General features: G+C 36.2%; 2 protein-coding genes across 2 annotated transcripts; both read left to right on the plus strand.

The window, feature by feature from the left end:
* The first annotated feature begins 4,956 nt into the window (after positions 1–4,956).
* LOC130724777 (NAC domain-containing protein 83-like) lies at positions 4,957–6,279 on the plus strand. Its single transcript, XM_057576060.1, has 3 exons — positions 4,957–5,149; positions 5,486–5,745; positions 6,088–6,279. The coding sequence occupies exons 1-3, from the start codon at positions 4,957–4,959 to the stop codon at positions 6,277–6,279; spliced, it is 645 nt and encodes a 214-aa protein (XP_057432043.1).
* Positions 6,280–8,137: 1,858 nt separating this feature from the next.
* Positions 8,138–9,352, plus strand: LOC130724778 (NAC domain-containing protein 83-like). Its single transcript, XM_057576061.1, has 3 exons — positions 8,138–8,333; positions 8,658–8,917; positions 9,224–9,352. Exons 1-3 carry the CDS (start codon positions 8,138–8,140, stop codon positions 9,350–9,352), a joined length of 585 nt encoding a protein of 194 aa, XP_057432044.1.
* Positions 9,353–26,362: the final 17,010 nt, after the last annotated feature.

Below are 26,362 nucleotides of genomic sequence, written 5' to 3' on the forward strand. Positions count from 1 at the left end.
AGAGTTTCTACTTTCTAGCTCAATATGAGGGCCTCTAAAACTCTAACACACAAGTGTGAGTATTGAATCTCTGATCTAGCAAGTCAATCAATAAATGTATTACACTCTCTGGGGATCCAGTGAATGAAGAACTTCAGAGCACGCTGCAACATGGCAATATATATTATTTTTGTATTCATACTAAATTCAAATATTAAATTAAATAATACATTTATAAGTAAAATACACTCGACAACAACTTACAATTATATTAACTCTTTTAAAATTTCATAAATTATATAACTTATTTGATTGTTAATTAATTTTTTAACTTAATATTATTATTTAATATATATATTTAGAAATAATCTTAAATATAATACTATTTTGAAATTAAAATTTATTTTTATTCATAGAAAAACTCATATTAATTTTAAAGTAAATTTAATCTATTTAGAAATAATTTAATCTGGAAAATTATAAATTAATACCATTCATAATTTAATTGGTAAATTGAAAAATATATAAAATTCGAATTAAATTAGAATTAGAGTCCTTTTTTGTTGTTGCTAAAATTAGAGTTCTGAATAGATAGTTAGAAATAATATTTTTTAAGTGAAAACTAGAAATAATATTAGAGTTAATATTATTTGCAAATTTGAATTTATTAAATTTCTAATAGACACAATTTTTTTTTGAAAAGAGACACATTATTTTAAAATCAAATGAAATATGTTAATTTATTTATATTTTAGGTAAATAAATTATTTTAGGAAAATATTAAATTATTTTGGCGAATAATTAACTTTTAAAGTTAGAAATTAAACGTAATTGATATACTTATTTGGAAAATATGAAAATTTAGAAATAATTAATTTAGGTTAAATAAAATTTATAATTTTTAATAAATATGTTTAGAAACAATTTTATAAACAATATTATTTGAAAATTTAATTTTCAGTTCTTGCAATATTCCTCAGGTACGTACAAGCTAGGTAAAGGAATTTCTAACTCAACTGTAGAGGATAAAGAGAATGAGCATGCATAAGACATATCTTCGCGGATCTGATTTATAGCGCTACAATGCTTGGCATTTTGATAATTTGTACACGACCTTGCCTGGTGATTGCAAGAACGCTACTTAAAAGATAAAATAAATAATGCTTTGTTAAAAAAAAAACAAATAATGCCACATTCAATGTAATATATAAGAAAATATTTAATCTCAATAACCTCGAGGTAGAAATATTTTTTTAAACTGGTATCTCTTATTTTATATCCTATTTTCAAACTTAGAAATTAGCTAACCTAAAATAGAATAAATCTTACATTTTGCATCAAACTCATATTTTTTAATATTTATAAAGTCTAAATTATTTTTTTATCTCTATTATTTTCTTTCCAAATTAAAAAATCTCATAAAAAATTGTAAAAGTACGACATTGACTTACTGTTTTAGTACAAAAATACAAATCTTTTTTTATGGGAAAATACAACATGGATAAGTTTTATTAGATAAACTAAATTAGGAATCAAATCATACTATATGATTTCTAAAGATAAAAATATTCAATATTCCCCTTAAATTTTTTTGTGTGTAAAATCAAATTACAATATGTTAAATTCTAATTGTGGTGAAACTTTTAAAGATAATTATTACCGGTTATTCCTCCTGGTGAAAAATATTAAGCTATTTAATTATTGATTTATCCATCCTTGCATATCCAATTAATTACAATTAAATCCATATCTTATGTAACGAAAAAAATCCATACTTTTTTTTTTTTTTGGTTACATGGAGGGGCAAGGCCCCGAAAAGCGAAAAAAACGCTAAGAAACAGGAACACGGAGAGAAGCCAACGCTTCACCCATATCCTGGCACAGAAAGTGGCGACATTCTGCCAAAGGAGTTTGCAACAAGTGAATCCCAAAACCAAAGACATGGGCTGCCTTAGCAAGGCTATCCGCCACAAGATTCGCTTCCCTTGGGGCATACCGGAACTTAACCTCGACACCTCTAGGGATCGCACGCCGAATTGCCCGCACCATTCCTGAGAACGGTTCTGCGAAAGTGTTCGACGCCGTGATCGCTTCAACCGCCTCAGCCGAGTCGCTTTCAACAATCACGCGTGGATATGTTGGCCACGGCATGGCTTCAACAGCTGATCGGATGGCCCAAAGCTCAGCCATCAAAGGGTTCGACGTTCCCAGCCGTCTACAGAAACCTTGTACCCAGTGACCAGAACTGTTCCTGAGAACACCACCACATGCAGCCTCTCCAGTATCCCAAACCGAGCCATCGACGTGATATTTCACCCACCCAACCGATGGAAAAAGCCAAACTGTACTCGTTTCACTCTGAGGACCAGTAAAACCATCAAAGGATGCTGCAGCACGCTCGTCGTGGATGCAGGAGTTAATCCACGCAATCACCTGGCTGAAATCCCAAGGAGTATGGTTGAACACAACCTCATTCCGCATGCGCCACAAACAAGAGAGACTAATCACAAATCTCTGGGTCCATGTGTTGGAATCACTATGAACAGGGCCACCTCCCATATTCCACCGCAGCCACTCCTCTATCTCCAAAGAGAAAAACGAGCTATCCAGGGTACCAGGGAGGGATGCGTTCCAGCACGATCTCGCAAACGAACAGTCTCTCAAAGCATGAAGAACTGTCTCAGAAAAGGTGCCACAAACTGGGCAGATATCATCCTCCGTCAAGTGATTGGCAACCCGCTTGGCATTCACCATTAACCTGCCATTAACGACCTTCCAAAGAAAGAACCGAAACCGTGGTGCTCCCTTCCACCTCCAAATCAACCTCCATAAGGGATCAGCTGCAGCATGTTCCATATCTTCTGTCAAAAGCTCATAAGCAGAACTCGTGGTGAAGACTCCATTGCTGGTGCGACCCCAAATGGGCCGATCAGGTTCCTCGGAAAGGTGAGTTGGAAGAGCCAACATAACCTCCTGAAAGATCACATCGGGCACCAACTCCCTGATCCTCTCCAAGTCACACAAACCAGTACCGTGGTATAAGTCAGCAATTACACAGTCAAGCATTAAAGGTGGTACGGGTTCGAGAGCTACTTCCTCTAGGGAGATACCGGAAACAAGCCACCGATCAGTCCAAACGCGAGTCGCTTGGCCATTCCCAATCTGCCATCGAATTCCACGATTAAACTCTGTCCAGGTGTTGCGGACACCATGCCAAATGGAGGACTCAGGGCTTCTACGAGTAACCCAAGGCATAACCCCTTCCCCACAACCATACTTTCTTTTGAAGGAAAAAATCTATACTTAATAATATGATATATTAAATATTAGGCTTAATACATCAGAAGACCCCTGTAATTGTAAAGGGAATCAAATCCAGGGCCTAGGAAAATTTTGCATCAAATTGGGTCCCTAGAATTTTTTTTTAATTCAATTAAGGCCAAAGTGTGCCAGCCTTCAATTTTATCCCAGTCATCAATTCCACGTGGCTTTTATAATTTTTTTAATTAAAAAAATTATTTTTAATTCCAACTCAATTATTTAATCAGAAAAAAAAATTAAAAAACTTAATAAAAAAACTAATCTAATATCTTAACTAAACAATCTAATAATCTAACTAATAAACTAATATAATCTAATAATCCTTATAACCAATCCCTAATTAAAACATTTTCACCCCCAAATTAAACCCAATCCCAATCTTCCCCCAAATTGAACCCTAACTGAGGAGAGAACAAGAAAACTCACTCTTCTTCTTTTTCCCCACCCCCACCCACCCAACTCAATGAAGGAGCAGTGCAGGAAGTTCTGACTCTGCTGGAGAAGGCCCAGCATTAGGCGTGGTTTTGGCTCAGTGGAAGGATAAAGGGATTCAGTCATTCTATGGCTGAGTGGATCACCCTACCAATTTTGTGCATAGAGTCTGCAGTGTAATTCCTCTGCTTGGAAGGGAGAAAGAGTGAGCAGTAGTGTTTGTCAAAGATTTGTGCAGGTGAACCAGATCTGATTGGCTCTTTATCGCTGGTACCTCAAGGCAATAGGTTGTGTTAGTTGCTGCCTCTATGTTATTTCCCCTGTTCCTTTCATTTATCTTTGCTTTCTACCTCAATGTGGGTAGATGGTGGTGTTGCGTGGGTTTGGAGGTGTTGAGGTGGGTTGGGGTCTTATTTCTGGATTCTGGATTTTTGGTGTGGTTATGGGTTTTCAATGGTGGAGAGGGAAGAGGTGAGGAAGGTTGCAGGAGCGTTCTGTTTTATTTTTAGATTTAGGTTTTTATTTACATTAGAGATTTTATTAAGTTTTTATTTTTTATTTAAGCTTTAATATATGAGTTGGATTTAAAAAATTAAGTTTTAGGAATTTTTTCAATTAAAAAAATTTAAAATGCCACGTGGAAAAGCTAAGTAGGCTAAATTTGAAGCCACTTCAGCATCAGACACACTTTATCTTTAATTGAATTAAAAAAAATTTATAAGGGACCCAATTTGATGCGAAAATTTTTCAGGCCCTGAAATTGATTCCCTTTACAAATTCAGGGGCCTTATGATGTATTAAGCCTAAATTTTAAAATAAAGTGCTCCTGGGCGTAAGACCTTACTTCTATAAAAAAAAGTGCTCTATTAGAAAATAATAAAGATTCCATTTTCTCTATTTAGCAAATTTTCGTGCAACCGATAAAAAAATACTAGTCGTTTATTTTATCTAACGGTCAAAAACTCATGCATGGTAGCCTTCGCCCATGAGTTCCTTCCCATAAGTCAAATGAAACTCATTTCCAACTCATATGAGAGATATTAGTGTTATGAATTATCCTTTTTTTTTATCTCTCTCCTATCTTAACTCTCTCACGTTCACACCAAAATTGATGGCACTGCATTTCGAGCTATAAATTGATGTCCATACCACATGAGTTTTCCACTGTTATTCACCATAAGAGCTTAAACAAGTCCCTTCTTGGTGTGATATCGATCCTTTGAAATGGAGGACCTCATGATTTATGTTGATGAGAATGGGAGTGTTAGGTTGCTATCTGGATATAAGTTTGATCCTACTGATGAGATTCTTGTGAAATTCTACTTGAAGAGGAGGATCTTTGCTCAACCTCTTCCTTTTCAAATCATCCCAAATTTTGATGTGTTTCAAATTGAGCCTTGGGGCCTACCAGGAGGAGGTTGGTGAAACAATTTTTTTTAAACTGTCTTCTTTTCACTATTTCATGAGCTGCGAAGTGTTATCAGTTCTGATTTTAACGCTTTATTTTCAATAGTCTCTTTTATTGATTGAAATTCAAGTGAGTTCCAATAAATTGGAAATGGAAACATATTTTTCACTATATTACATCAGCCCTTAAATCTTTTTATGGCCCTTGATCTAACTCCGAGAATGTGCACGGTGTCCTATCAAAAAAAAATTCAAAAATTCCAAGTCTCACGAATGTTTATGTGTTGTTTAATTTCAATTGGAAATTGATCCAAGATGGTGTTTTGGATTTAATTTGTGTTTGCAGATGGAAAGATTTTCAATGAGCGCAAGTGCTTCTTCTACAATACCATGGGTCGTGATCTTGAAAACACTGACATGAGAGTTGCAAGGAATGACCAGTGGAGAGTTATAGAAAAAAACAAGTATGTTTCTATCCCCCGAAACAATCAGGTGATTGGGAAGAGAAATACCCTGGATTTTTGGGAAGTGCAAGGAGCCTATGCTAGAAGGACCGAATGGATGATGCATGAGTTCCGTCTCGCGTTAATTGATAACCCATCTAAGGTAAATAACAAAACAGTGATTTACTTTTTTTTTTGGTAAATCGAAAAGTTAAAAATTACATCCTCCTGTGACTTACTAACGGTTATGGTTTTATAATAAACCAAATAAGTTTTTATAAAGGGTAGATAAATCCTCACATATAAAACATCTTTTAGAGTAAAATTAAACGTAACTCGAATTCTTAAATTGACCATTTTAATTTTCACCAAAATTGAGCAGAAATTTAGAGTAATACATTTTAAAATATCATGAGTTGTTTGGTAGCTCGGATATATCATTATCAAAGTTGTTTTTTTTTTCGTATTCATCATTGGTCACTAAACTTTGTTACTCAAAATGCAGATGGCAAACTGTGTTGTTTACCGCATCTTTAAGAATAAGGATGAAAACAAGGTGAAGGATGCAAGAGGATGTAATGAGGAAAGCTCCAATGTTGGGAGTGCCGAAGTGATTGATTTCAATGTTGAGAGTGGCAGTTTCTCAAATCCTTCCCCAATGGCCCGTTCCTTAAGTGAGGGTAGCAAATCTTCTTAAACAAAAACTTGTTCATGTGCTCTTTATCGATGTCATCTTTTATAATTGACCAATAAGTAATTTCTTAATGTAATAAATGTCATGATATGATACATAATAATGAGTTTTGAAATTAAAATTGGAATCATAACTCCGTAAAGTAAAATGGGTTTGAGAGAGCTACTATGTCTGAAATACATGTCTATAACATCTTATTTTCAAACACTTTTGAATCAAATATCAATTACAACCCACCTGCAAAAATTGCCAACAACCTCTTGCGCGTGCTGCTGTGAATATCTCCAAATCCACCCAATGCGGGTTTTGGTTGGAGCAATGGGGTTTGGATAACTAGTTTCCATCACACTAATGGGGTTGTTTTCCTTTGATTACTGATTGATAGTAGTATTGGATTGGAATCATAAGATTCAAACGAAGGTAATAAATATTACTACATAATTTAAGTAAATACTTATTAAATTGCATTAAAAATCTATCCTAATTAATGTTGATAATAAAGATAATAAATTAAAATTTTACCAAAAAGTAACAATACATTAAAATAAGTTGAAATCAAACATTATTAATTCTCTATTTTAAGTTTTAACGCATTTAAAATAAGTTGAAAAATATTTTGTTGCATACATGTAATTTATATTTTGATTCAATATCCTTTCAAGATCAGCATCAAGTACTTAAGATAATGAATCAAGTTTGTTTTCAAATAATGTTCCACACTTTGAAGAAAGACTTAATTTATAAAATTTTGTAATTTAAAATATTGTGATTAATTGTCTAAAACTGAAAACAATTGGAATATGATTACCAGATAAGAAAATGATAAAGAATTGTTATTTTTCCATAAACCACATGCATATACTCGTATGACCATATGTTTATGTCATTTCAGATTGTACTTGGCTCATGCCTAGAGTGTTTTTGGCTCAGGTTTTTTATAACAATATACATTTCATTTTCCAAAAAATAAAATAAAATAAAGAAAACAAAAGAAAAGATTAAATAAAAGGATACACGAGAAAAAAAAATAAAAAGCATTAAAATTCGTTGAATAAATAACCATTTATAAAATAATACCAATTATTATTAATATCTATTTTTTGGTTACAAATACCAATTATTATTAAAATTTATAATAAGAAATTAAATTTTATAAAAATATTACTGATGATTCATATTATTGAAGACAGTTTCCAAAAAATATATATATTGAAGACAGGTCAAAACGTTCAAAAAGAAGACAGGTCAAAGTTGATAAGATTTAAGTTTGTGAGTGTTACCAAAAAAAAGTTTGTGAGTAAAATATTAAAAACTATTAAGTTTTAACCATATATAAAGCACAATATTATTTGTCAGTTAAAATTTTATTTAAATTCAAAATATTACCTTAAGTTTGTGAGTATTAATTAGTAAACAAACTATTAATTCAAAGTTTGATAAGATTTAAATTGAAATGTTTGCCGGTTAAAATTTTACTTAAAATTCAAAGCACAAAATTATAAAAATACACGCATTTAAGAGAGGTCGAAGTTGATAAGATTTAAGTTTGTGAGTAAAACATTGAAATCAATTCAAAATATTACCAAACTGTGGGTGATACTTGGTAAAATTTTGGTATGGTAAAAACAGTTTATTGTGGGTGTATTTTATGTCCGATAGTTAAGTTGTCAGACTTATATTCTAGGCCTATTTGTTGTTTTTTTATAAGCAATGAAAGTTATTTGTTATTAATTAATAAATTAGTAAAATTGGGGATGCCAGATATTGCATGTCTTATAGCTATAAATTCACGTCCTAACCACATGAGTTTACAACATCGATTCATCTAAAAGAGTACTTCAGACAAGCCCCATGCATTGAGATGGAGGACTTGATCATGACCTATGTTGATGAGGATGGGAGCGTTAGATTGTTACCTGGGTACAAGTTTGATCCCACTGATGAGGTTCTTGTGAATTTCTACTTGAAGAGGAGGGTCTTTGCTCAACCTCTTCCTTTTCATATCATTCCAGATTTTGATGTGTTTCAAACTGAACCTTGGGGCCTTCCTGGTGGAGGTTGGTGAAACAATTTTTCTTTTAAAAAAATGAAATATCTCCTTTTTACTATTTCATAGGTCAAGAAGTGTTATTAACCCTCATTTTCACTATTTTTTAATAGTCTCTTTTATTGATTGAAATTCAAGTGGTTCCAATAAATTGAAAACAGAGCCCATATTTTTCATGCTTTAATTTTTTACGGCCCTTGTTCTAGGGGCATTGTGTCCTATCACACACACACAAAAAAAATCAAAATTTCCAAGTCTCATGAATGTTTGTGTTGTTTAATTTCAAGTGGAAATTGAACCAAGATGGTGTTTTGAATTTAATTTGTGTTTGCAGATGGAAAGATTTTCAATGAACGCAAGTGTTTCTTCTACAATACAATGGGCCGTGATATTGAGAACATTGACCTAAGAGTTGCTGGGAGTGGCCAATGGAGAGTTATGGAAAAGGGCAAAGATGTTCCTATCCCCCAAAGCAATCAGGTGATTGGGAGGAGGAACACCCTGAATTTTTGGGAAGAGCAAGGCGCTTGTGCTAGAAGAACCAAATGGGTGATGCATGAGTTCCGTCTTGCATTAATTGCTAACCCATCTAAGGTAAAGAATAAAATAATGACTTACTAACAGTTATTTTTCACATTGACTAGAGATACAACCAATTTTTTTTTTATAAAGGGTAGAGAAATCATCAACTATAAAATATATTTTGGAGTAGAGTTAGACCTAACTCAAATTCTTAAACTGCCTATTTTAATTAACACAAAAAAATGAGCAGCGATTTAGAGTAATGAATTTTAAATTATCATAAGAATGTTTGGTTGGTAGGTAAGATATATCATTATCAAAGTTGTTTCCTTTTATCTTATTCATCACTAGTCACTAAACTTTATTACCAAAATGCAGATGGCAAACTGGGCTATTTACCGCATCTTTAAGAATAAGAATGCAAAGAAGGTGAATAATATGCAAGAGGGTGTAATAAGGAAAGCTCCAATGCTAGTAATGCCGGAAGTATTTGATTTCAATGCTTAGAGTGGCAATTTCTAAGAACCTTCCCCAATGATCCATTCCTTAAGTAAGGGTAGTGAACCTCCTTAAATAAAATATTGTTCATGTGCTCTTTATCTTTATCAGTGTCATCTTTTGGATATGACCAAAAAGTGATTGTTTAGTGTAATAAATGTTGTGTTATATGGATATTGATCATTGTGTAAAAATATTTTAACTAAATTGAATTTCAAACATAGATTTTGTTTTATAAAAAATAGTTAAGCATAGCTTCATCGAGAATTGGATGTTTAAATAAGTTTGAGTAGTCTAACCCTAACTGGGTACATGATTGTAATGATCTATTTTATTAAAAAAAATTATTAACTAAATTTTCTCCCAAAAGATTCATTATTAAATAGTCAATAAAATAGGTCATATATATAACACTCATTTAGAACCTAGTTTGTCAAACATGGAAATATAAAAAATAATAAATATTTTTTAACAAAATTATTTATATATATTTAATTATTTTACATTTTGTCCTGAAAAATACTTTTACAAATAAACTAGTGCAACACACGTGCAATGTGCAAGTAGTATACGTAAGTTTACATATATTTCTAAATACAAACAATATATTTTTATAGCAAACTAAGTCTCTTAACTTAGTTAAAAAAAAGTCTCTTAACTTATTCATATTTCAGAGAATTAAAGAAATTTATTATCAATGAAAAGGTGAGAACAACCCCTACATGCAAGAAATGCGATCAAAAAAGAAAATCACAAAAACTACAGAAAACACCACAAAAAGAGAAACAAAAGCCACAACTTGATCTGAAAGACACAACAATAAAAACCGCGAAAAATCGCCAAAGCTAACCTAAGTTAATTTTTTTTTTGTTACATGGAGGGCTAAGCCCAAAGCAAGAAAACTACACTAAGATAGAGCGAGGGAAAGTGGTTTTCATCCAGTCGAACAACAAGAAATTCAGGCAACAGGAAGGAGGAGAATCATAGCAATGCAACCCCAAATCAAGGTAATGCTAAGCATTTGCAAAGCAATCGGAAACTTGGTTAGCCTCACGCCGGACATGGACACAAACGACAACCCAATCCCTCGCCAAAAATACACGAATCTAGTTAACCATAGAAGCATAATGGTGGATAATGGCACACCTCTCATTAAACAAATTCACCGCCACTATGGAGTCACTCTCTACTTAATTTGGATATTTAGAAATTAATATATTGACTTATAAATGAAAATGTACCAAAAAGGAAATAATTTGGGATTTTGAACTAATAATTTAAAATAAATTTATTCAGATATACTAAAATTAATATTATTTGGAAATTAAAATTAATTTCTATTTCTAAATAAGCTGAAATTATTTTAAAAATAATTTACCACTCTCAATTTATTTCTACTTTTTTAATTTTAAACTAGTTAGAATTGAGTTAATTTGGAAATTTATAAATGGGTTTAATTCAGAAATTTAATTTATAGATAAATCATTTTAAAAATTCATAAATAATTGATTGTCAACACTCTACCAGTGTGCTACTCATTAGTCATTTTGCCTAAAGGTGCCTCACAAGCAGTCAAGTTTATCAACCGTCTCACAGGCAGGCTTCTAATGAAAGAGAAGCTGCTCAAACACAAAATCTCATGCAAGATTCTATTCGAGCTGTGATTATAAATAGTTACATTGTAATGCATTCACCATCCCGAAAACAATTTTGACAAATGCAAAACATTTTGAGATGTTAATATAATAATTTCACTTTGTATGTAATATTTTCTCTAAAATGATCTAGCCGACATTTAATTCTCAATTTTTTGATAAAAAGGACATGCTTTGATTTGTAGAGGATTTAAACAAGGAAGTTAGATGGGGAGGAAAACAAATCAAACAAAGGAGTCTTTCCTCCTTATGGCATGTTTAGATCAACTCTTTTTTCAGCTTAATATGAAATAAAATTACACTATCACTCATATATATATTTGGCATTGCTAAACTCTAGTATTCTACGCTATTGTATTCGGTTATGGCTTAATTGCATTTTTGGTCCTCCACGAATGATAAATGTGCATTTTTTGTCCTAAACGTTTGAAAATAGCAGAATCAGTCTCACACGTTTGTCTCCGTTAACGTTTTTGGTCCCCTCCGTTAAAATTCTAACAGAAGTTACTTATTGCACCCCATTTTACTATTCTCACCCCTCACTGGGACTATAAATGCACATTTATCATTCGTGGGGACCAAAAATGCAATTAAGCCTAAAAAATAAAAAAACCAAGAAACCCACCAACCACTTCTTCTTCTCCATCAAGTTCTTAAATGATTAGAGAAATATTTCCTTTTAATGATCCACAATGGCTTCCACTTCTTGTTGGCATCACTGTATTAAATTAAAATTATTGTACATGTTTACAGTATTTGCATGGGAATCACCATGAAAAGGGGCTAGCTCCTAGCAAAAATATTTCATTTTCCACATCTTTTATCCATTCACACACATGGTTGCAAGTCTTTATTGCCAGGGCCTGCAAGTACTCATCATGCACAAACATGTGAGATACGCAGTGTTAGTTTTCAAACTTATACTTATTTTTTCTTACAGGTTCTCATTGGAAGTTAATGATGAACCTACACTTGGGTATGGACAGATAACATAGCATAAGGAGAGATGGAAATTGAGAGAAGAAGAATAAGAAGTGGTTGATGGGTTTCTTGGTTTTTTTATTTTTTAAACATTATGCACTTTTGGTCCCCCACGAATGATAAATGTGCATTTCTGGTCCTAGTGAGGGGTGAGAATAGTAAAATGGGGGTGCAATAAGTAACTTCTGTTAGAATTTTAACGGAAGGACCAAATGTGAGACCCAAGATTTTAAGCTTAGAATAAATTAGTGAAATTCCTTATTAACGAATAAGTTCGATGTATCGTGAAGGGAAACCTGAACAAGAGTTTATTGGATGAAATAAATTTATGAAGGAGAAGGTTCAGGAAAAGTTCAAGGATTGTATCAAAACCGATAAAAGTATAGCACGACTAACATTCGCCTAATCTTAGGTCAAAGACACTAGTAAATAGCTAATTTACACTTTAGGACGCGATGGAAACTAATTCCAAAAATCTTCAGAGAAATGTTAGAGTTTCTCTTATTCGTCTATAAACAAGTATTTCGATGCGAAACCCTGGAATGTACGAACGTCAAATTCCAATTCTCGGAAGTTTGCCGAAACGGAATCCCTGATAGTTCAGAAACCCTAAAATCTACGGACGATGAAGACTTTTTCTATTCGAAGCTTCAAATAAAGATTTCATTCGCGTACGCCCACGCTAATCGACGTTCCAGATCTTTCTTCAGAAGGAAGTTTCTGCATCCGAGGTCAAAACCATAAAGTGCATAAAGTGCATTTTTAAGCCGGTACACATTAAAAACAAGCCTCGAAAATCAAAAATCATACTGATATTTCTTTGGAGAATTAAGAGATTCAGCGGGAAGAATATCGTGTCTAAAATACGTTGGAATCAGTAGGAAAAATCGGAATCGCGAAATAATCATTTTTCCGCATTTTCCAAATCCTATAAATAGGTGGAAAATGAAAAAAAAAACAAAAAAAATTCTCACCTTTGAGAGAGAGTGGCCGAGAGCTTGAGAGGAGGAGAGGAGAAGTTGATTTTCGCCGTTTCTTGCCCGATTGCTTCACCGTTCGTTGCTAATCGAAGACATCGAGGTATAGTTACTATCCCTCACTTCTGATCGTCAGATCTGTCGACTTTTTCTATGTTTTTCTGAGCTCAAAGTTTGGAGCTTTTTGTAAAATTGTCCAAATAGCTTGATTTCTCTGTCTAAACATCTTCCCTACGTGCCCAAGAGCACTTCTGTCGGATTAGTTTTTCCGTAATGTCGCCGGAATGCTGCCGGAATCGATTTCTGTGAGAAATACCCATTTTGGGCAAAGTTTCGTTCTTTAAGCTAAAAACTCACGACTTAGCTTAGCTTTAGTAGGATTAGTTGTTATAAATGTCGTTAGGATCGACCCCATCGAATTTGTTTTTCGAAATTCTGATTTTGAGTTTCTGAGCTAAAAATAATGACCAAAATACCCCTGCGACAGTTTTCGACCCGATAATTTTTCTGAGAGTTTCCCTGGCCTAGATATCGCCTAAGAATACCTAGGAATTGATTTAGATCGAAGAAAAAGTTCGAAAACCCTATTTTTTATAGTGGCCGAAACCTTTTTGCTTGGGTACCGTGTCCAAAAACAATTTTTGAGTCTCTATGACCTGAGCCATTGCGTAGCTCTTTCAATTGTCAAAATTTTGGCGCCGTTTTTGTGTCATTCTGAGTTCTGTAGCTCGAGTTATGCACGTTTTAGCGAATAAAGTGTTTTTGTACAAAACTTGAATCGAGTCAAAACTCATCCATTCGGGGAAAGCCCTTCCATTCGTGCCTAAATGTTATACTCTGAAGCTTCTTGAGCTTTGTCGAACGTTAGTTAGGATTGTTTCGACTGTATCGACTTAATTTGATTGATTTTTGATTTGTTTGCTCTAAGGTTTGTTTGTGGAAACCTTGGGATTGACTGAGCAAGCTTGTGAGCGGGACCTGCACCGCGAGACTAGAACAACTCGAGGTTAGGGCAACTTACTTACTAGCTATTTGTATTGTAGGCGTCGATAACTTCGACTTGAGTATTGCTTGATATTGAATATTGCTTGGGTATTGTTTATCGTTTTGAACTGGAAAATGTTTTCTGGAGGCTTCGGCCGAGTGAACTTATATGAGACGTGTGTCTCCGTTTTCTGAGAGGCTTCGGCCGTTTACTGGTTTCTGTCTTATCGCTTTCTAGTGGATATGACAAGGTTATGTTTACAGCACTGCCATATTGATTCATCGCTCGATAGAGCTTGATGTATTTGCGTTATGATTAAATTGTGCTGACTATATTCGTGCATTTTGATACCACTTTTGGGAGTGTAGAATACACTTACCTTCGTCATGACAAGGACGGGTTTGTTTTGGGAACGTTTGTTAGGTCGGACCAAGGTTCGAACCTTCATTGTTCTAGGGGATCTAGTGTTTTCTCGGGGAGTTGTTTGGGTTTGATGGGAACTTTGAACTTATAGAGTTTTGGACCGAAAATAATCATAATCTGTTTTATGTAAATAAATCCATAATATATTTATTAAGAATATAATGTTTTTAATTAATGACGATGATTCAACGGAAAAGACTTAGGAATGAAAGTGAGTTTGGAAAAACGGGAATGGGTCGGTGATCCTAGCTTTGGGAACTTTATTTTGAAAGGTGTTGGAAATGAAAACTGAACTTTGGAATTAACGACATAATGGATTAACTCACGATGGAACACTTTACCTAATAAAAGAAATATTGTTTTAAGGAAACTCATTTCTATGGAAAAGAATTTGAAGACGGGCTTTAGCCAAGGGTCTGGGCGTTAGTAAGGTACCTAGTAGAGTACACTTGACACAACAGGTAGTGACGGTCAGCCGTGTAGAGTTGTATCGTGTCTGTTGATGTCTGGCGTAGCAAGCAGAATGGTTAAACCCGTAGGGTCACAACCGACTTGACTATAGCCTAGGGTTCTCGTTGTAGAAGCCTTTGGTCAATGAACCAATTTTTACCTGTGAGGACGAATCGTTGTTTTGCTAATCATATTGCACCCATGCATACACGCGATGAAGTGCCAAGTGGAGTACTTCGGTATAGCAGGAAGCAACGATCAGCCGTGTAGAGTTGAATCGGTCCTGATTATACCTGGCACAACAGGAGGTAACGATCATCCATGTAGAGTATCGTGCCTGTTGATGTCCGGCATAGCAAGCAGAAATGGTCGAACCATGTAGAGTTTGTACCGTCTTGACTATAGCCAAAGGTGATAAGTGACGCCCGAGCAGAAATGGTTAAACACGAGGCCAGTGTTACGACCGTCTCGAGGTGCCCAGCCTTTAAGTGGCAATACCACTGGTTTGTCCCGTCGCCAAGCAGAGTGACGTTATTCGGGTTTGTGTCAGCATATTCTGCATTGGCACACCATGCATCTTATTATGATTACCGTTGTATGACATATCATGCACTCTAACTATAATTGTTGAGACTTGATGATTTGATGTTGATAAACATCGTTATGTGTTTTGATGATAGAATTGTGTAAGAGATTTGATAACATGTCATGTATATACCTTAGGGTAGGCAACGCATAACTTATATGTATATATACAACATATATATACCCCCTTTATCGCATGTTAAGTGTATATCTATTGTATTCTGTAAGTTGACCCTAGCGCCTTGGCTTTGTTTGTATGTTTGTGTTTGGGCGGTCGGCCTGCTGCCAGGCGTCCGTCAGCCGATTCGTGATGACTCGTCACTCGAGGAGGACCAGGAGCGTAATGACTATTACTGAAGCTTTCGACGAGGACCCGGACTTCAGGCCTGATCGAGGAAGGGTCGATGAAAGTAGTGTGGGTTATGGGTGGTTAGAGTCTTTGAGTTGGTTGTTAGAGTCATAGCTCTGATTGTCATTCCTTATTTTGGGGCAGGGCAGGTCCCCGACTATTAGCTTTTCGTGTGATTCCCTTCCATGAGGATCACAGGGAGTTTGTCGGACGTAGGAAGTCTTTTGAGGCCGTTTTGGGCCGACTTACTTTCGTTGGAGGACTGTATTCAGAATACTTAACCTCTTGTTTTAGTTTGTACATATTTGCCCACGGGCACTACCTTTCCGTCACTGGAGGTCACTCGTGACGATGTTTTTAGTTGCAGCGAGGGTTGTGCTTGTATTGTATATTAATCGCTGTTAATCGCGATTGGGTTGAGTCTTTATTTCGACAAGTCTTTTTATTTAAACCAAACGAAAAAAAAAATACCTGCTTTTCCGCTTTATTTTATTTTGAGTTACTAAAGTGACGCCACCGAAATCGGGGTGTTACACCAAAAACGCTAACGGAGACAAACGGGTGGGACTGATTCTGCTATTTTCAAACGTTTAGGACAAAAAATGCACATTTGTTATTCGTGGGGGACCAAAAGTGCAATTAAGCCTTTTGTAAACTATGCAAAAGTCTCATTCAGGTGAGTTGTGTTAATAATTAGTCCTGTCTTAAACTTGCCAACTCCTTCCATTTTGTAAAGTGCTAGTCATTTTTTACGTGTTGGGTAGGCTAATTAAGAAGGGCAAGAACTGAGTTTATTTCAAATGCAATCATGTTGATTTTGTTAACATATGGTATTCAATCAAGTTGATTTTGTTATAGTCAGTTTTGCATTTGATATTTTTTATGATCTAAATTCTTGCATTCGCCAATATGAGCTTTTAACCAATGAGACTTGTGCATGACATTTTTTTTAATCTATGCATAGGAATATTGTAGAAACCAAGTAACTTATCGTGGTAAGTTGAGTAAAGTGCATAGAACTTCCAAAATGTTGAACATGCATAGCTTCAGTTTTAGCTACTTAATGGTTAACAAGATATGTATATTAAGGGGTTGTCTAAATGACCCATGAGAAAGTTTGAGTTAAATAACCCATCATCCAATTACATTGAAGATAAGTGAGTTGGAATTTCTATATTTTATTTTTTAATTTATTTCAACTCATTTATCTCCAATGTGATTGGATGATGAGTTATTTAACACAAACTTTCTCATGGGTCATTTAGACAATCTCGTATATTAAAAATGGCGTGAAATATGGACAAAGGTAGACATCCTTCAACCAGTAAAACCTACCTAACAAAACCGGTCTAAAGCTGATATGAATCAGTTAATGCATTTTATTGTTTTTTTCCTGGACTACGAACTCGTTTATGTCATGTGATCAGAAGCACCAGAATCTAAAATTCATGATCCTGCAGATCAGGGACGGATCCAAAAATTTGATGTTGTGGGGGCAATGTATATACATATAAATTCATTAAAAAATTAATATACACTATTAAAAGTGGGGGTATTTTTTTATCAAGGGGACACAAGTAAGAGCATTTTTTACTAAAAGGGTCATAAAAAACCACATTCTTTTACCACTTAAGTGAGTGTATTTAGTAGTGTGGAACACAAGTGAGAGCATTTTTTACCAAAGGGACCATAAAAAACCACATACTTTTACCACTCAATTTTTTTTCTAATGGTTGTTCTCAAAATCAAGTGAGGGCACTTGCCCTCATGGTGTTTAACATAGATCTGTCACTGCTGCAGATTGGGAGAGACAGCGGGTAGAATTACCAGCATGTGCTACAGTGGCTGCGGAAGAGGATTGTTGAGCTGCCTTAAGTTGAAGGAATTTCATGTATTCACCAGCGGAAAATCGATGTTCCTCATATTCTAGCTTTTGTTTAGTAGCATGTACCGGAGATTGAGCAATGGTGCAAGCTTTGCTAGGAAACCCAATTAAGGAGTAGCAACTATCCTAAGTATGGCTAACCTACCGCAATAGGAACAATGAAGGTTGGATCTTCCTCTACCACAACCACCATCTCTACCTCCACGACCTCGACCAGAGGAGTTAGAGGCCAAAACAGATGACTCGGAAGCGGTTTGAGAATCAATCTCTGGTGGTGGAACCCTAATCAAACGACCAATAAGCTATGCACGTGTTAGGATATCAGGATTTGTCAGAATTTGATTCCGAATGAATTCGTAGTCTTTATGGAGGTCATGGAGAATACGTACGATGAGCATATTATCAATCTTTTTTATTTCCTTTATATTATTTTTTTCCAACATCAGTTTGACTTCATCACAAAGAGACTAATCCTTCTTCAGATAGGAGAGCAAATCAGTATCGGTCATATGAAAAGACGATATACCTGAAGTTGTATCATAAAGCCTTTCAACATCATTAGCATAAACAATTTCAGGTTTCGTCCAAATGTCATAGCAAGTTTTGTAAGTGCGAAAGTGAATCATCAAACTCGGCTCATCCATGACCAATAAACCAAATACCAACAACATCACGCCATTCCAAGTAGTTCTTCCCATTAAGTTTTTCCGAGATAATGATAGAAGATCCGGAAAAAGCATAAGACACCAAATTCTTCTTCGCTTCACCCATGAAGAAGATAGGAAAACACCGAAAACAAAGAGAAGGATCGATGAACCAATGTAAATGATGCACAACAATGAAATATGTAAACAGAGAATCAACAAAACAAAGGGTCGACGAAGAGTGCACAATGACGCGGGACGTAAGGGCAATGTCAAAAAAGGATGAAAATAGAGGACCCACAAACTAAACTTGGTCAAAACCGAAAGAGGACGGTCGGACGAACAAAACCACGATAGAAAGATGTCGGAAAACCACAAGGAAGGCAGCGTGTGGGCTTCACGCGCCGACGATGTTGTGAATCTGTGGTGGCGCGTGGGGGCACATGGATGGTAGATTGGCGGCCTCTGGTTCGATTGGCGGTGGCTGTGAAGTCACCGGACAAACATAAAATATGGGTTAGCGGAAACCGTAACCGAAAAAAAGTAACTAGCTCTAGATACCATGATAAATTTGATAAAATAATTCTCTTACTATTGCATCAACTCAGTTGTATCTCAGTTGTATAATATATATACATTATAGGAGATATAAACTAAATCTATATCTATTTTGAAAGATTGTAATCTAAAATAGAGAAACTATATCTTAATCTTAGGTGTGGGTCCCCACTAGGGTGTGCTAATTATATTTTGGTCCACCGATTGACCAGGCTTACATATCGTTGGATTTAAAAATCTTGGAATATTCTTTATTTGAAAAGTAGGATCAGAGGGATGATAAAAGAGAAAAAGTGTAAATATACTCCTCTTCTTCTCCCTTCTCATTAGTCTGCTACCCTCCTCAACTACAACCACCTTCCGCCGGAGCCTCAGCCCATACTCCCGCCTCCGCCCTCGCGATCTCTGGCCGCGATGAGGCCACCTCCACCTCCGATGGCTTCCTCCGATTGGGATTTATGGGAACCAATGTCCTGGCTAGGAAAAAATCCAAGAAAAAGGCCGCAGAAGCCCTCCAAAGAACCTCCAAAAAAACAATCTCAGCACATAGGAGAGTTGCAGATAGATCAGAAAACAACGAGATAGAAAAAAAAAACAGAGAAGAGCTTGATGCATAAGTCAAGAACCCAACCCCAGAAGTCAAAAACCTAACCCCAACTCCAAACCCAAACCCAACCCCACCTGCACCCCCAACCCCAACAACACAAACATTGTAACACCAAAGGCATCAACATCAACAACAACGACAGATCGAGCGATGGATCGCAGATACATGAGATTTGGGGCTTCAATCGATTTTGGGTTCCACATGCAAATCAACCCACTTCTCTAAGTCCCTTGCCTTGACGACATTTGAATCCCTCACTGTTGACATTCGATCTCAGATCGCTACCTTTTCAACCTCATTGAATGATCAATTGCATTTGAAATTCATGGATTCATGCCCTGCATGTCACCCTGCATATTTTATGCGTCTTAGTTTCTTATCCTTGGAATCATTTATTAGTTTGCTTGATGTTTGTTTTACATTTCTAATGGAGATCCATTCGTGAGTTGTGCAATGATTCCAGAATCAGTGTTTCTGATGTTATGGATACAGTGAAAATTAAATTAGGAGTTTTTTCTTTAATGTTTGGCTTTTCCACAATGGTTGATTTGATTGAAGTAAAAAATGTTCATGTTCATGTTGGCAGTGAACTAGTGGCTGATTGGGAAGAAGTTGGAGGAAGATGTAAAGGGAAAAGTAAATGGAACAGAAAGAGGAAAAGAGTAAAGGGAAAGGAAAAAAGTCAAAATTACCCTATGGTCCACCAGTGGACCAAAATATAATTAGTCCATCCTAGTGGGCAATTATATCTTATATCTATTTCTATAACTATGAGTCAATCTAAATAAATATTATATATATATATATATGTGACAGCAATTGTTTTGTACAAATATTACTTTCAAGCCAATAATTTTTAAGAAAGGGAAACACCTGATTATTTAGAACAACTATGCTCATGGTTCGTCATGAAATCTAACTCAAAAACTTAACATATGGTTTTATAGGTAATAGGTCTAACATTTTTCCAAAGCAAGATTCATTTATGTTGGAAGAAAGGATAATTTATAGATGGAGTTGCCTTATAATGAATTCAATTTGTTTTAGAAGAGTGCATAGAGGTTGTGGTTCTATTTTGAGAGAGTGAAAAGAGAAGCTTATATTGAAATTTGTGTTTCAACTAAACCAGAATCAGATTTTATAGTGTGTAATAAATATAAAGATATAATTTTCCTAATTACTATTTTTTCATGATATATATATTGTTCCTTTTTTCATGATTGTCTGCATTTTAGGTAAGGTATACTTGTCTGTGACAAGATGTGAGACCAGATATTTTAACATCGTGTTGTGACATGTGTCCCTGAGAACGTGTTGTGTGTTTGGCTGATTTAGTTGTGAAGCTTTTGATTGATTTCGTGATAATCAAGTTAGGATTTTTGAAGAAGCTTTTGTGTGCTATCTGGAATATATTATAGCGGAATCAAATCTGCTGAAGAGGATTTGATTTGTTTAAATTGTGAAAGTTGCTATCTTTTGTTCAAATCTTATTTGATAAGATTTTTTATTGGTTTAAAAGATTTGTTCCAGATCTGTTTTGTGGACTCTATTTTCGTGCAAACCCATTGAAGATCGACTATTTAAAGAGGCTTAACCTAGTTGCTAAGTGTGTGTTGGCCACCGTTGGTGGTGTTTTTAGGGTTTGTGGTTGTGAGTCCTTATTGTGTTATTTGTACACCACTCTACTGCCTAAATTGATGATCATATGGCATAGAGTTGGTTTGTTTAGTTGAGTTGTAATCTCTTCATCTTTATCTTGTTGTTTATTGTTTCAGTCATTGTGGCAATGATTGTGTGTGAGAAAGTGAGAGGAGGTTCTCATACTTAGGGGGAAACCTAAGTAATAAACCACGGGTAGGAATAGGTAGAAAGGCTGTGAACATAGGCTGTTCAATTAAGATATTTTTTACTGGATTTTCTATAATAGTGAATTATCTTTCTCGGGTGAAAACCCTCCAGACGTAGGTGACGTTGCACCGAACTGAGTTACCAATCCTCTGTGTTCTTCATTATTATTTTGCTGGTTTAATACTGTGTTGCACTTGTGATTTATCTCTTGCACGTTGTGCAAGATGTCTTAGACATTTGGGACGACATCTATCTCATGCGTTAAGCAGAATTTCAATATATATGATATAATTAACCTAGAACTTTGTAGAATAATATACTCCTACATTTCTGACTATTTCTGACTATTGGAATCTTATGAGATGTCAGTCACTGCAACCACTCACTTACAATAATTAATACGGAATTGTTTGTTCCAGGATTTTTCTTTCATGCGTAAATCTCATGTTAAAATGATTTCTTGTATGTATAATCATATTCTCTTTCAACTTCCAAGGTCCTTCATTTCTATTTCTACAAACTTGGAATTAGAATTTGGCTCTGGATAGATAGTGGATACTATTGGAGTTAATTGTAATTCAGAAATATATGTTAGTTTTACAGTTTGGTCCCTAGGGTCTGGTGTTAGTGGACTTAGGTCCTCAGACTGAGTAATAAATACTCAGAGTCAATGTAATTGTATTGTGTGTGCAAATTAAATAAAAGTTTTTCCTTCCCTCTGTTTGCTCTCGTGTGTTCTCATTGTTCTTTCATCTGATGATCAGAATCAAGAAAGATTCTTGATTCTCTTTCTTTTAGCTCTGATTGCATTCTAGTTCTACAATTGATTGTGATTATCAATTGCTTATTGGTGGTTTCTGAGATTGAAATCCAACAGTGGTATCAAGAGCTTGACGATCAGGCGACCGGCGACGTGAGCCACCACCAGTGCACGGCGATCTACGGCAGAGTGTGAATCAGTCATAACGGAGGTGCTTGCTCCGTTTGAAGCTCCGGTGGAAGTGGACGCCTCTTTCAAGGTGATGGCTGGAACGAACGGCAATTTCCCAGCTTCGTTGCCGGTTCTTGACGGCAAGAGTGATTGGGAACGTTGGAATACCCAGATGCTCGTAATCTTCGGGTTCCAGGATGTTCTTGAGATGGTGACTTCTGGGTTGGCGGCTCTACCGGCGGAAGCCACGGCGGAGCAGAGTGCAGCTCACAAGGAATTGAAGAAGAAAGATATGCGGACTCTGTTCATTATCCATCAGTGTGTTTCCCCTGCCAATTTTGAGAAAATTGCAGCGGCGAAAACGTCGAAGGAGGCGTGGGATATTCTGACCAAGAGCTACGAAGGTGTGGCAAAATTGAAGAAGGTCAAGTTGCAGACTCTCAGAAGACAGTATGAAGCTCTGAAGATGGAGAAATCAGAGACGATTTCTAAGTTTTTCACTCAACTTCAGACCTTGACAAACCAAATGAAGACGAATGGAGAGACCATGAATGATCAAATGCTTGTAGAAAAGGTTCTTCGATCTTTGACTACAAGATTTGATCATATAGTCACTACGATAGAGGAGTCTAAGGATCTTGAGACTATGAAGGTGGAGGAGCTTCAAGGTTCATTGGAGGCTCATGAAATGAGGTTAAACCTGCGAGATTCTGAGAGAGAAACTGAGCAGGCACTGTATGTTAAAGGCGGTACTAGCAAGAAGAAATGGGGTAGCAACTCTAAGACCTTCAAGGAGAAGAATTGGAAGAACAAGGATTCTGGGCAGTCTTCACATGAGAATGAGGGTGAATCCAAGAAGAAGTGGGATTCCAAAGAAAAGAATCAGGACAAAGATAAGTTCAAGAAAGGGAAAAGCAAGCAGAATGTTCAGTGTTTTGCCTGCAAAAAGTATGGCCACTTGCATTTGAGTGCAAAAGTAAGAAGAAGAATGCCAAGCAAAGTGGTGGTGAGAGTGCATATTCTGCTCAGGAAGAAGATGACTCTGATGATGAGCAGGTATTACTTATTGTTTCTGATATGCCTGCAAATAATAGTTCAAATGATTTGCCAGCCAATGATAGTTCACAGCATATGCCTGCAAATGATAGTTCTGTTATAGTTCTTAGTAGTCATGTGAAAGCTTCTGAGATAGTTAGACAAGAAGTTAGTAATTCTGCTGTGGTATCTAGTTCCAATATTGAGGGCACTTGGTACTTGGATTCTGGCTGCTCTTCTCATATGACAGGCCACAAGGAGTGGTTTGTAGAGCTAGATGAAGGGAAGATTAGTAGTGTCAAATTTGCAGATAGTAGCACTATCAAGGCTGCTAGTGTTGGTAAGGTTTTGGTGAAAAAGAAGAATGGAAAGCAGGCCTTCATTCCAGATGTTTTGTATGTTCCAAATGTTACACATAATCTGATCAGTCTGGGACAGTTGGTAGAAAAGGGATATTCTGTTAAGATTGAAGATAGGAGATTGGAGCTGTTTGATCCAAAGAAGAAGTTTATTTTGAAGTCAGTATTGTCTAAGAATAGGACATTTTGTGTAGATTTGCAAACTGATGAATTGAAGTGTTTGTCAGCTAGTCTTCAAGATGAGAACTGGTTATGGCATTTGAGATATGGTCATCTACATTTCAAAGGGTTGCATCAACTTCACCATGATGGAATGGTTGAGGGTCTACCAATGATCAAGTCTCCAGGACAGCTCTGTGAAGGTTGTATGCTCAGTAAGCAACCTAGGAACTCATTTGGTGATACAATGCCAGTGATTTCAAAGGGAGCTCTTGATGTGGTCTTCTCAGATGTTTGTGGTCCCTTTGAGGTTGCTTCTACAGGAGGCAATAGGTATTTTGTGTCATTCGTTGATGATCATACTAGAAGAATGTGGACATATCTTCTCAGTAAGAAATCAGAGGTGTTTGGAATTTTTAAGAAGTTCAAGGCTATGGTTGAAAAGCAAAGTGGAAGAAAAGTGAAGACTCTTGAAGAGGGCATCTTTCATGAAGTAATAACACCATATACTCCTCAGCACAATGGTGTGGCTGAGAGGAGAAATAGGACTATTGCAAACATGGTGAGAAGCATGCTTAAGAGTAAGAACTTGCCAGCTCATTTGTGGGGAGAAGCTGTGTCTACAGCCACATACATCATAAATAGGTGTCCTACTAAGAAGCTGAAGTCTCTTACTCCTGAAGAAGCCTGGACATGACTTAAACCTAGTGTGAGACATTTAAGGGTTTTTGGTTCATTATGTTTCAGACATATACCTAATCAGAGAAGGAAGAAACTTGATGATAAGAGTGAGAAGCTCTTGTTAGTTGGCTTCCATTCTACAGGTGCTTATAGGCTTCTTAATTCTACTACCAATGCCATAATTGTTAGTAGAGATGTTGTCATAGATGAGGAATCTAGTTGGGATTGGCAACAGGGGCAGTCAGCAGGCACTAGCTTGCCTAACACTAGAACAAGTTTTAATTTTTCTGAGTTGAATCCTTTGCTTGAGGCTGAGATAGTCTCTAATGAAGATCAAGGGATGGCAGTAACTACTCAACAAGGAATTCAGAGGTCTTCAAGAGTGAGACAACCTCCTGCTAGGCTTAATGACTATGTTTTTTTCCCAGATAATGAAGTTACTGGAGATGATGACTTAGTTCACTTGGCGCTTTATGCTGAGACTGAGCCAGTGAGTGTTGAAGAAGCATTCAAGCATGAGAACTGGATTACTGCTATGAGAGAGGAGCTGAATTCCATTGATAAAAATAAAACTTGGAGTTTGGTGGAACTGCCAGAGAAGAAGAGGCCAATTTCAGTGAAATGGGTTTATAAGACCAAGCTAAAGCCTGATGGTCCAGTGTCTAGATACAAAGCCAGACTTGTAGCTAGAGGTTTTCAACAGAAAGAGGGTTTGGACTATACTGAGGTTTTTGCTCCTGTAGCAAGAATGGAAACTGTTAGGTTGGTGGTTGGAGCTGCTAGCTTGAAGGGTTGGAAGTTACATCAGCTGGATGTAAAGTCAGCTTTCTTGAATGGTCCTTTGGATGAGGAAGTTTACATACATCAACCACCTGGCTTTGAGGTTCAGGGCAGTGAGCATATGGTGTACAAGTTGCATAAGGCTTTGTATGGCCTTAAGCAAGCTCCTCGGGCTTGGAATAAGAGGATTGGTTCATTCTTGAATCAGATGGGGTTCTTAAAATGCACAACTGAGCATGGTGTGTATGTGATCAAGTCTAAGAGTTCAGGTATTCTTATTGTATGCTTGTATGTTGATGATTTGCTTGTGACTGGGAGCAATGAGACTGAGGTACACAAGTTTAAAGATAAGATGCAAAAGGAGTTTGAGATGAGTGACATGGGTGAGTTATCCTATTTTCTAGGAATTGAGTTTCTGAAGACTGAGAGAGGTGTGTTTATGAGTCAGAAGAAATATGCTACTGAAGTGTTAAAGAGATTCAATCTTGCTGATTGTAATCCAGCAGCTACACCAGTGGATTGTGGACTGATTCTCACTAAGGCTGATACTGGAAAAGCAGTGAATTCTACTTTGTTTAAGCAGATTGTGGGTTCACTGAGATATTTGTGTTGCAGTAGGCCTGAGCTTAGCTATGGTGTGGGACTGGTGAGCAGGTTTATGGAACAGCCTAAGGAGTCTCATTTTCTAGCAGCTAAGAGGATTCTTAGATATGTGAAAGGAACATTAGATCATGGTATTCTATTTCCTGACAAGGCCCACAATAGAAGAGCTGAGATCGTTGGATATGTTGATTCTGACTGGTGTGGTGACAAGGATGATAGGAAGAGCACAACAGGGTTTGTGTTTCTCTGTGGCGATGCATCAATCTCTTGGTGCTCAAAGAAGCAATCTATTGTTGCTCTATCATCGTGTGAAGCTGAGTATGTTGCAGCTTCTTATGGTGCTTGTCAGGCTGTGTGGCTTAGTATGTTGTTAGAAGAGATTGGACTGAAGCAATCTAGCACAATGAAGCTTCTGATTGATAATAAGTCAGCGATTGACTTGGCTAAGCATCCAGTGGCACATGGACGTAGCAAACATATTGAAACCAGGTTTCATTTTCTGAGAGACCAAGTGTCTAAGGAGA

Source organism: Lotus japonicus, chromosome 6 (genome assembly GCF_012489685.1).
Source record: "Lotus japonicus ecotype B-129 chromosome 6, LjGifu_v1.2".
Taxonomy (NCBI): domain Eukaryota; kingdom Viridiplantae; phylum Streptophyta; class Magnoliopsida; order Fabales; family Fabaceae; genus Lotus; species Lotus japonicus.

Excerpts from the sequence above, each read along its gene's own strand:
- LOC130724777 (XM_057576060.1), top strand. The coding sequence starts at position 4,957 with ATGGAGGACCTCATGATTTATGTTGATGAGAATGGGAGTGTTAGGTTG. Across the intron at positions 5,150-5,485 it reads TTGGGGCCTACCAGGAGGAG|ATGGAAAGATTTTCAATGAG; the intron begins GTTGGTGAAACA and ends TTGTGTTTGCAG. Across the intron at positions 5,746-6,087 it reads TAATTGATAACCCATCTAAG|ATGGCAAACTGTGTTGTTTA; the intron begins GTAAATAACAAA and ends CTCAAAATGCAG.
- LOC130724778 (XM_057576061.1), top strand. The coding sequence starts at position 8,138 with ATGGAGGACTTGATCATGACCTATGTTGATGAGGATGGGAGCGTTAGA. Across the intron at positions 8,334-8,657 it reads TTGGGGCCTTCCTGGTGGAG|ATGGAAAGATTTTCAATGAA; the intron begins GTTGGTGAAACA and ends TTGTGTTTGCAG. Across the intron at positions 8,918-9,223 it reads TAATTGCTAACCCATCTAAG|ATGGCAAACTGGGCTATTTA; the intron begins GTAAAGAATAAA and ends ACCAAAATGCAG.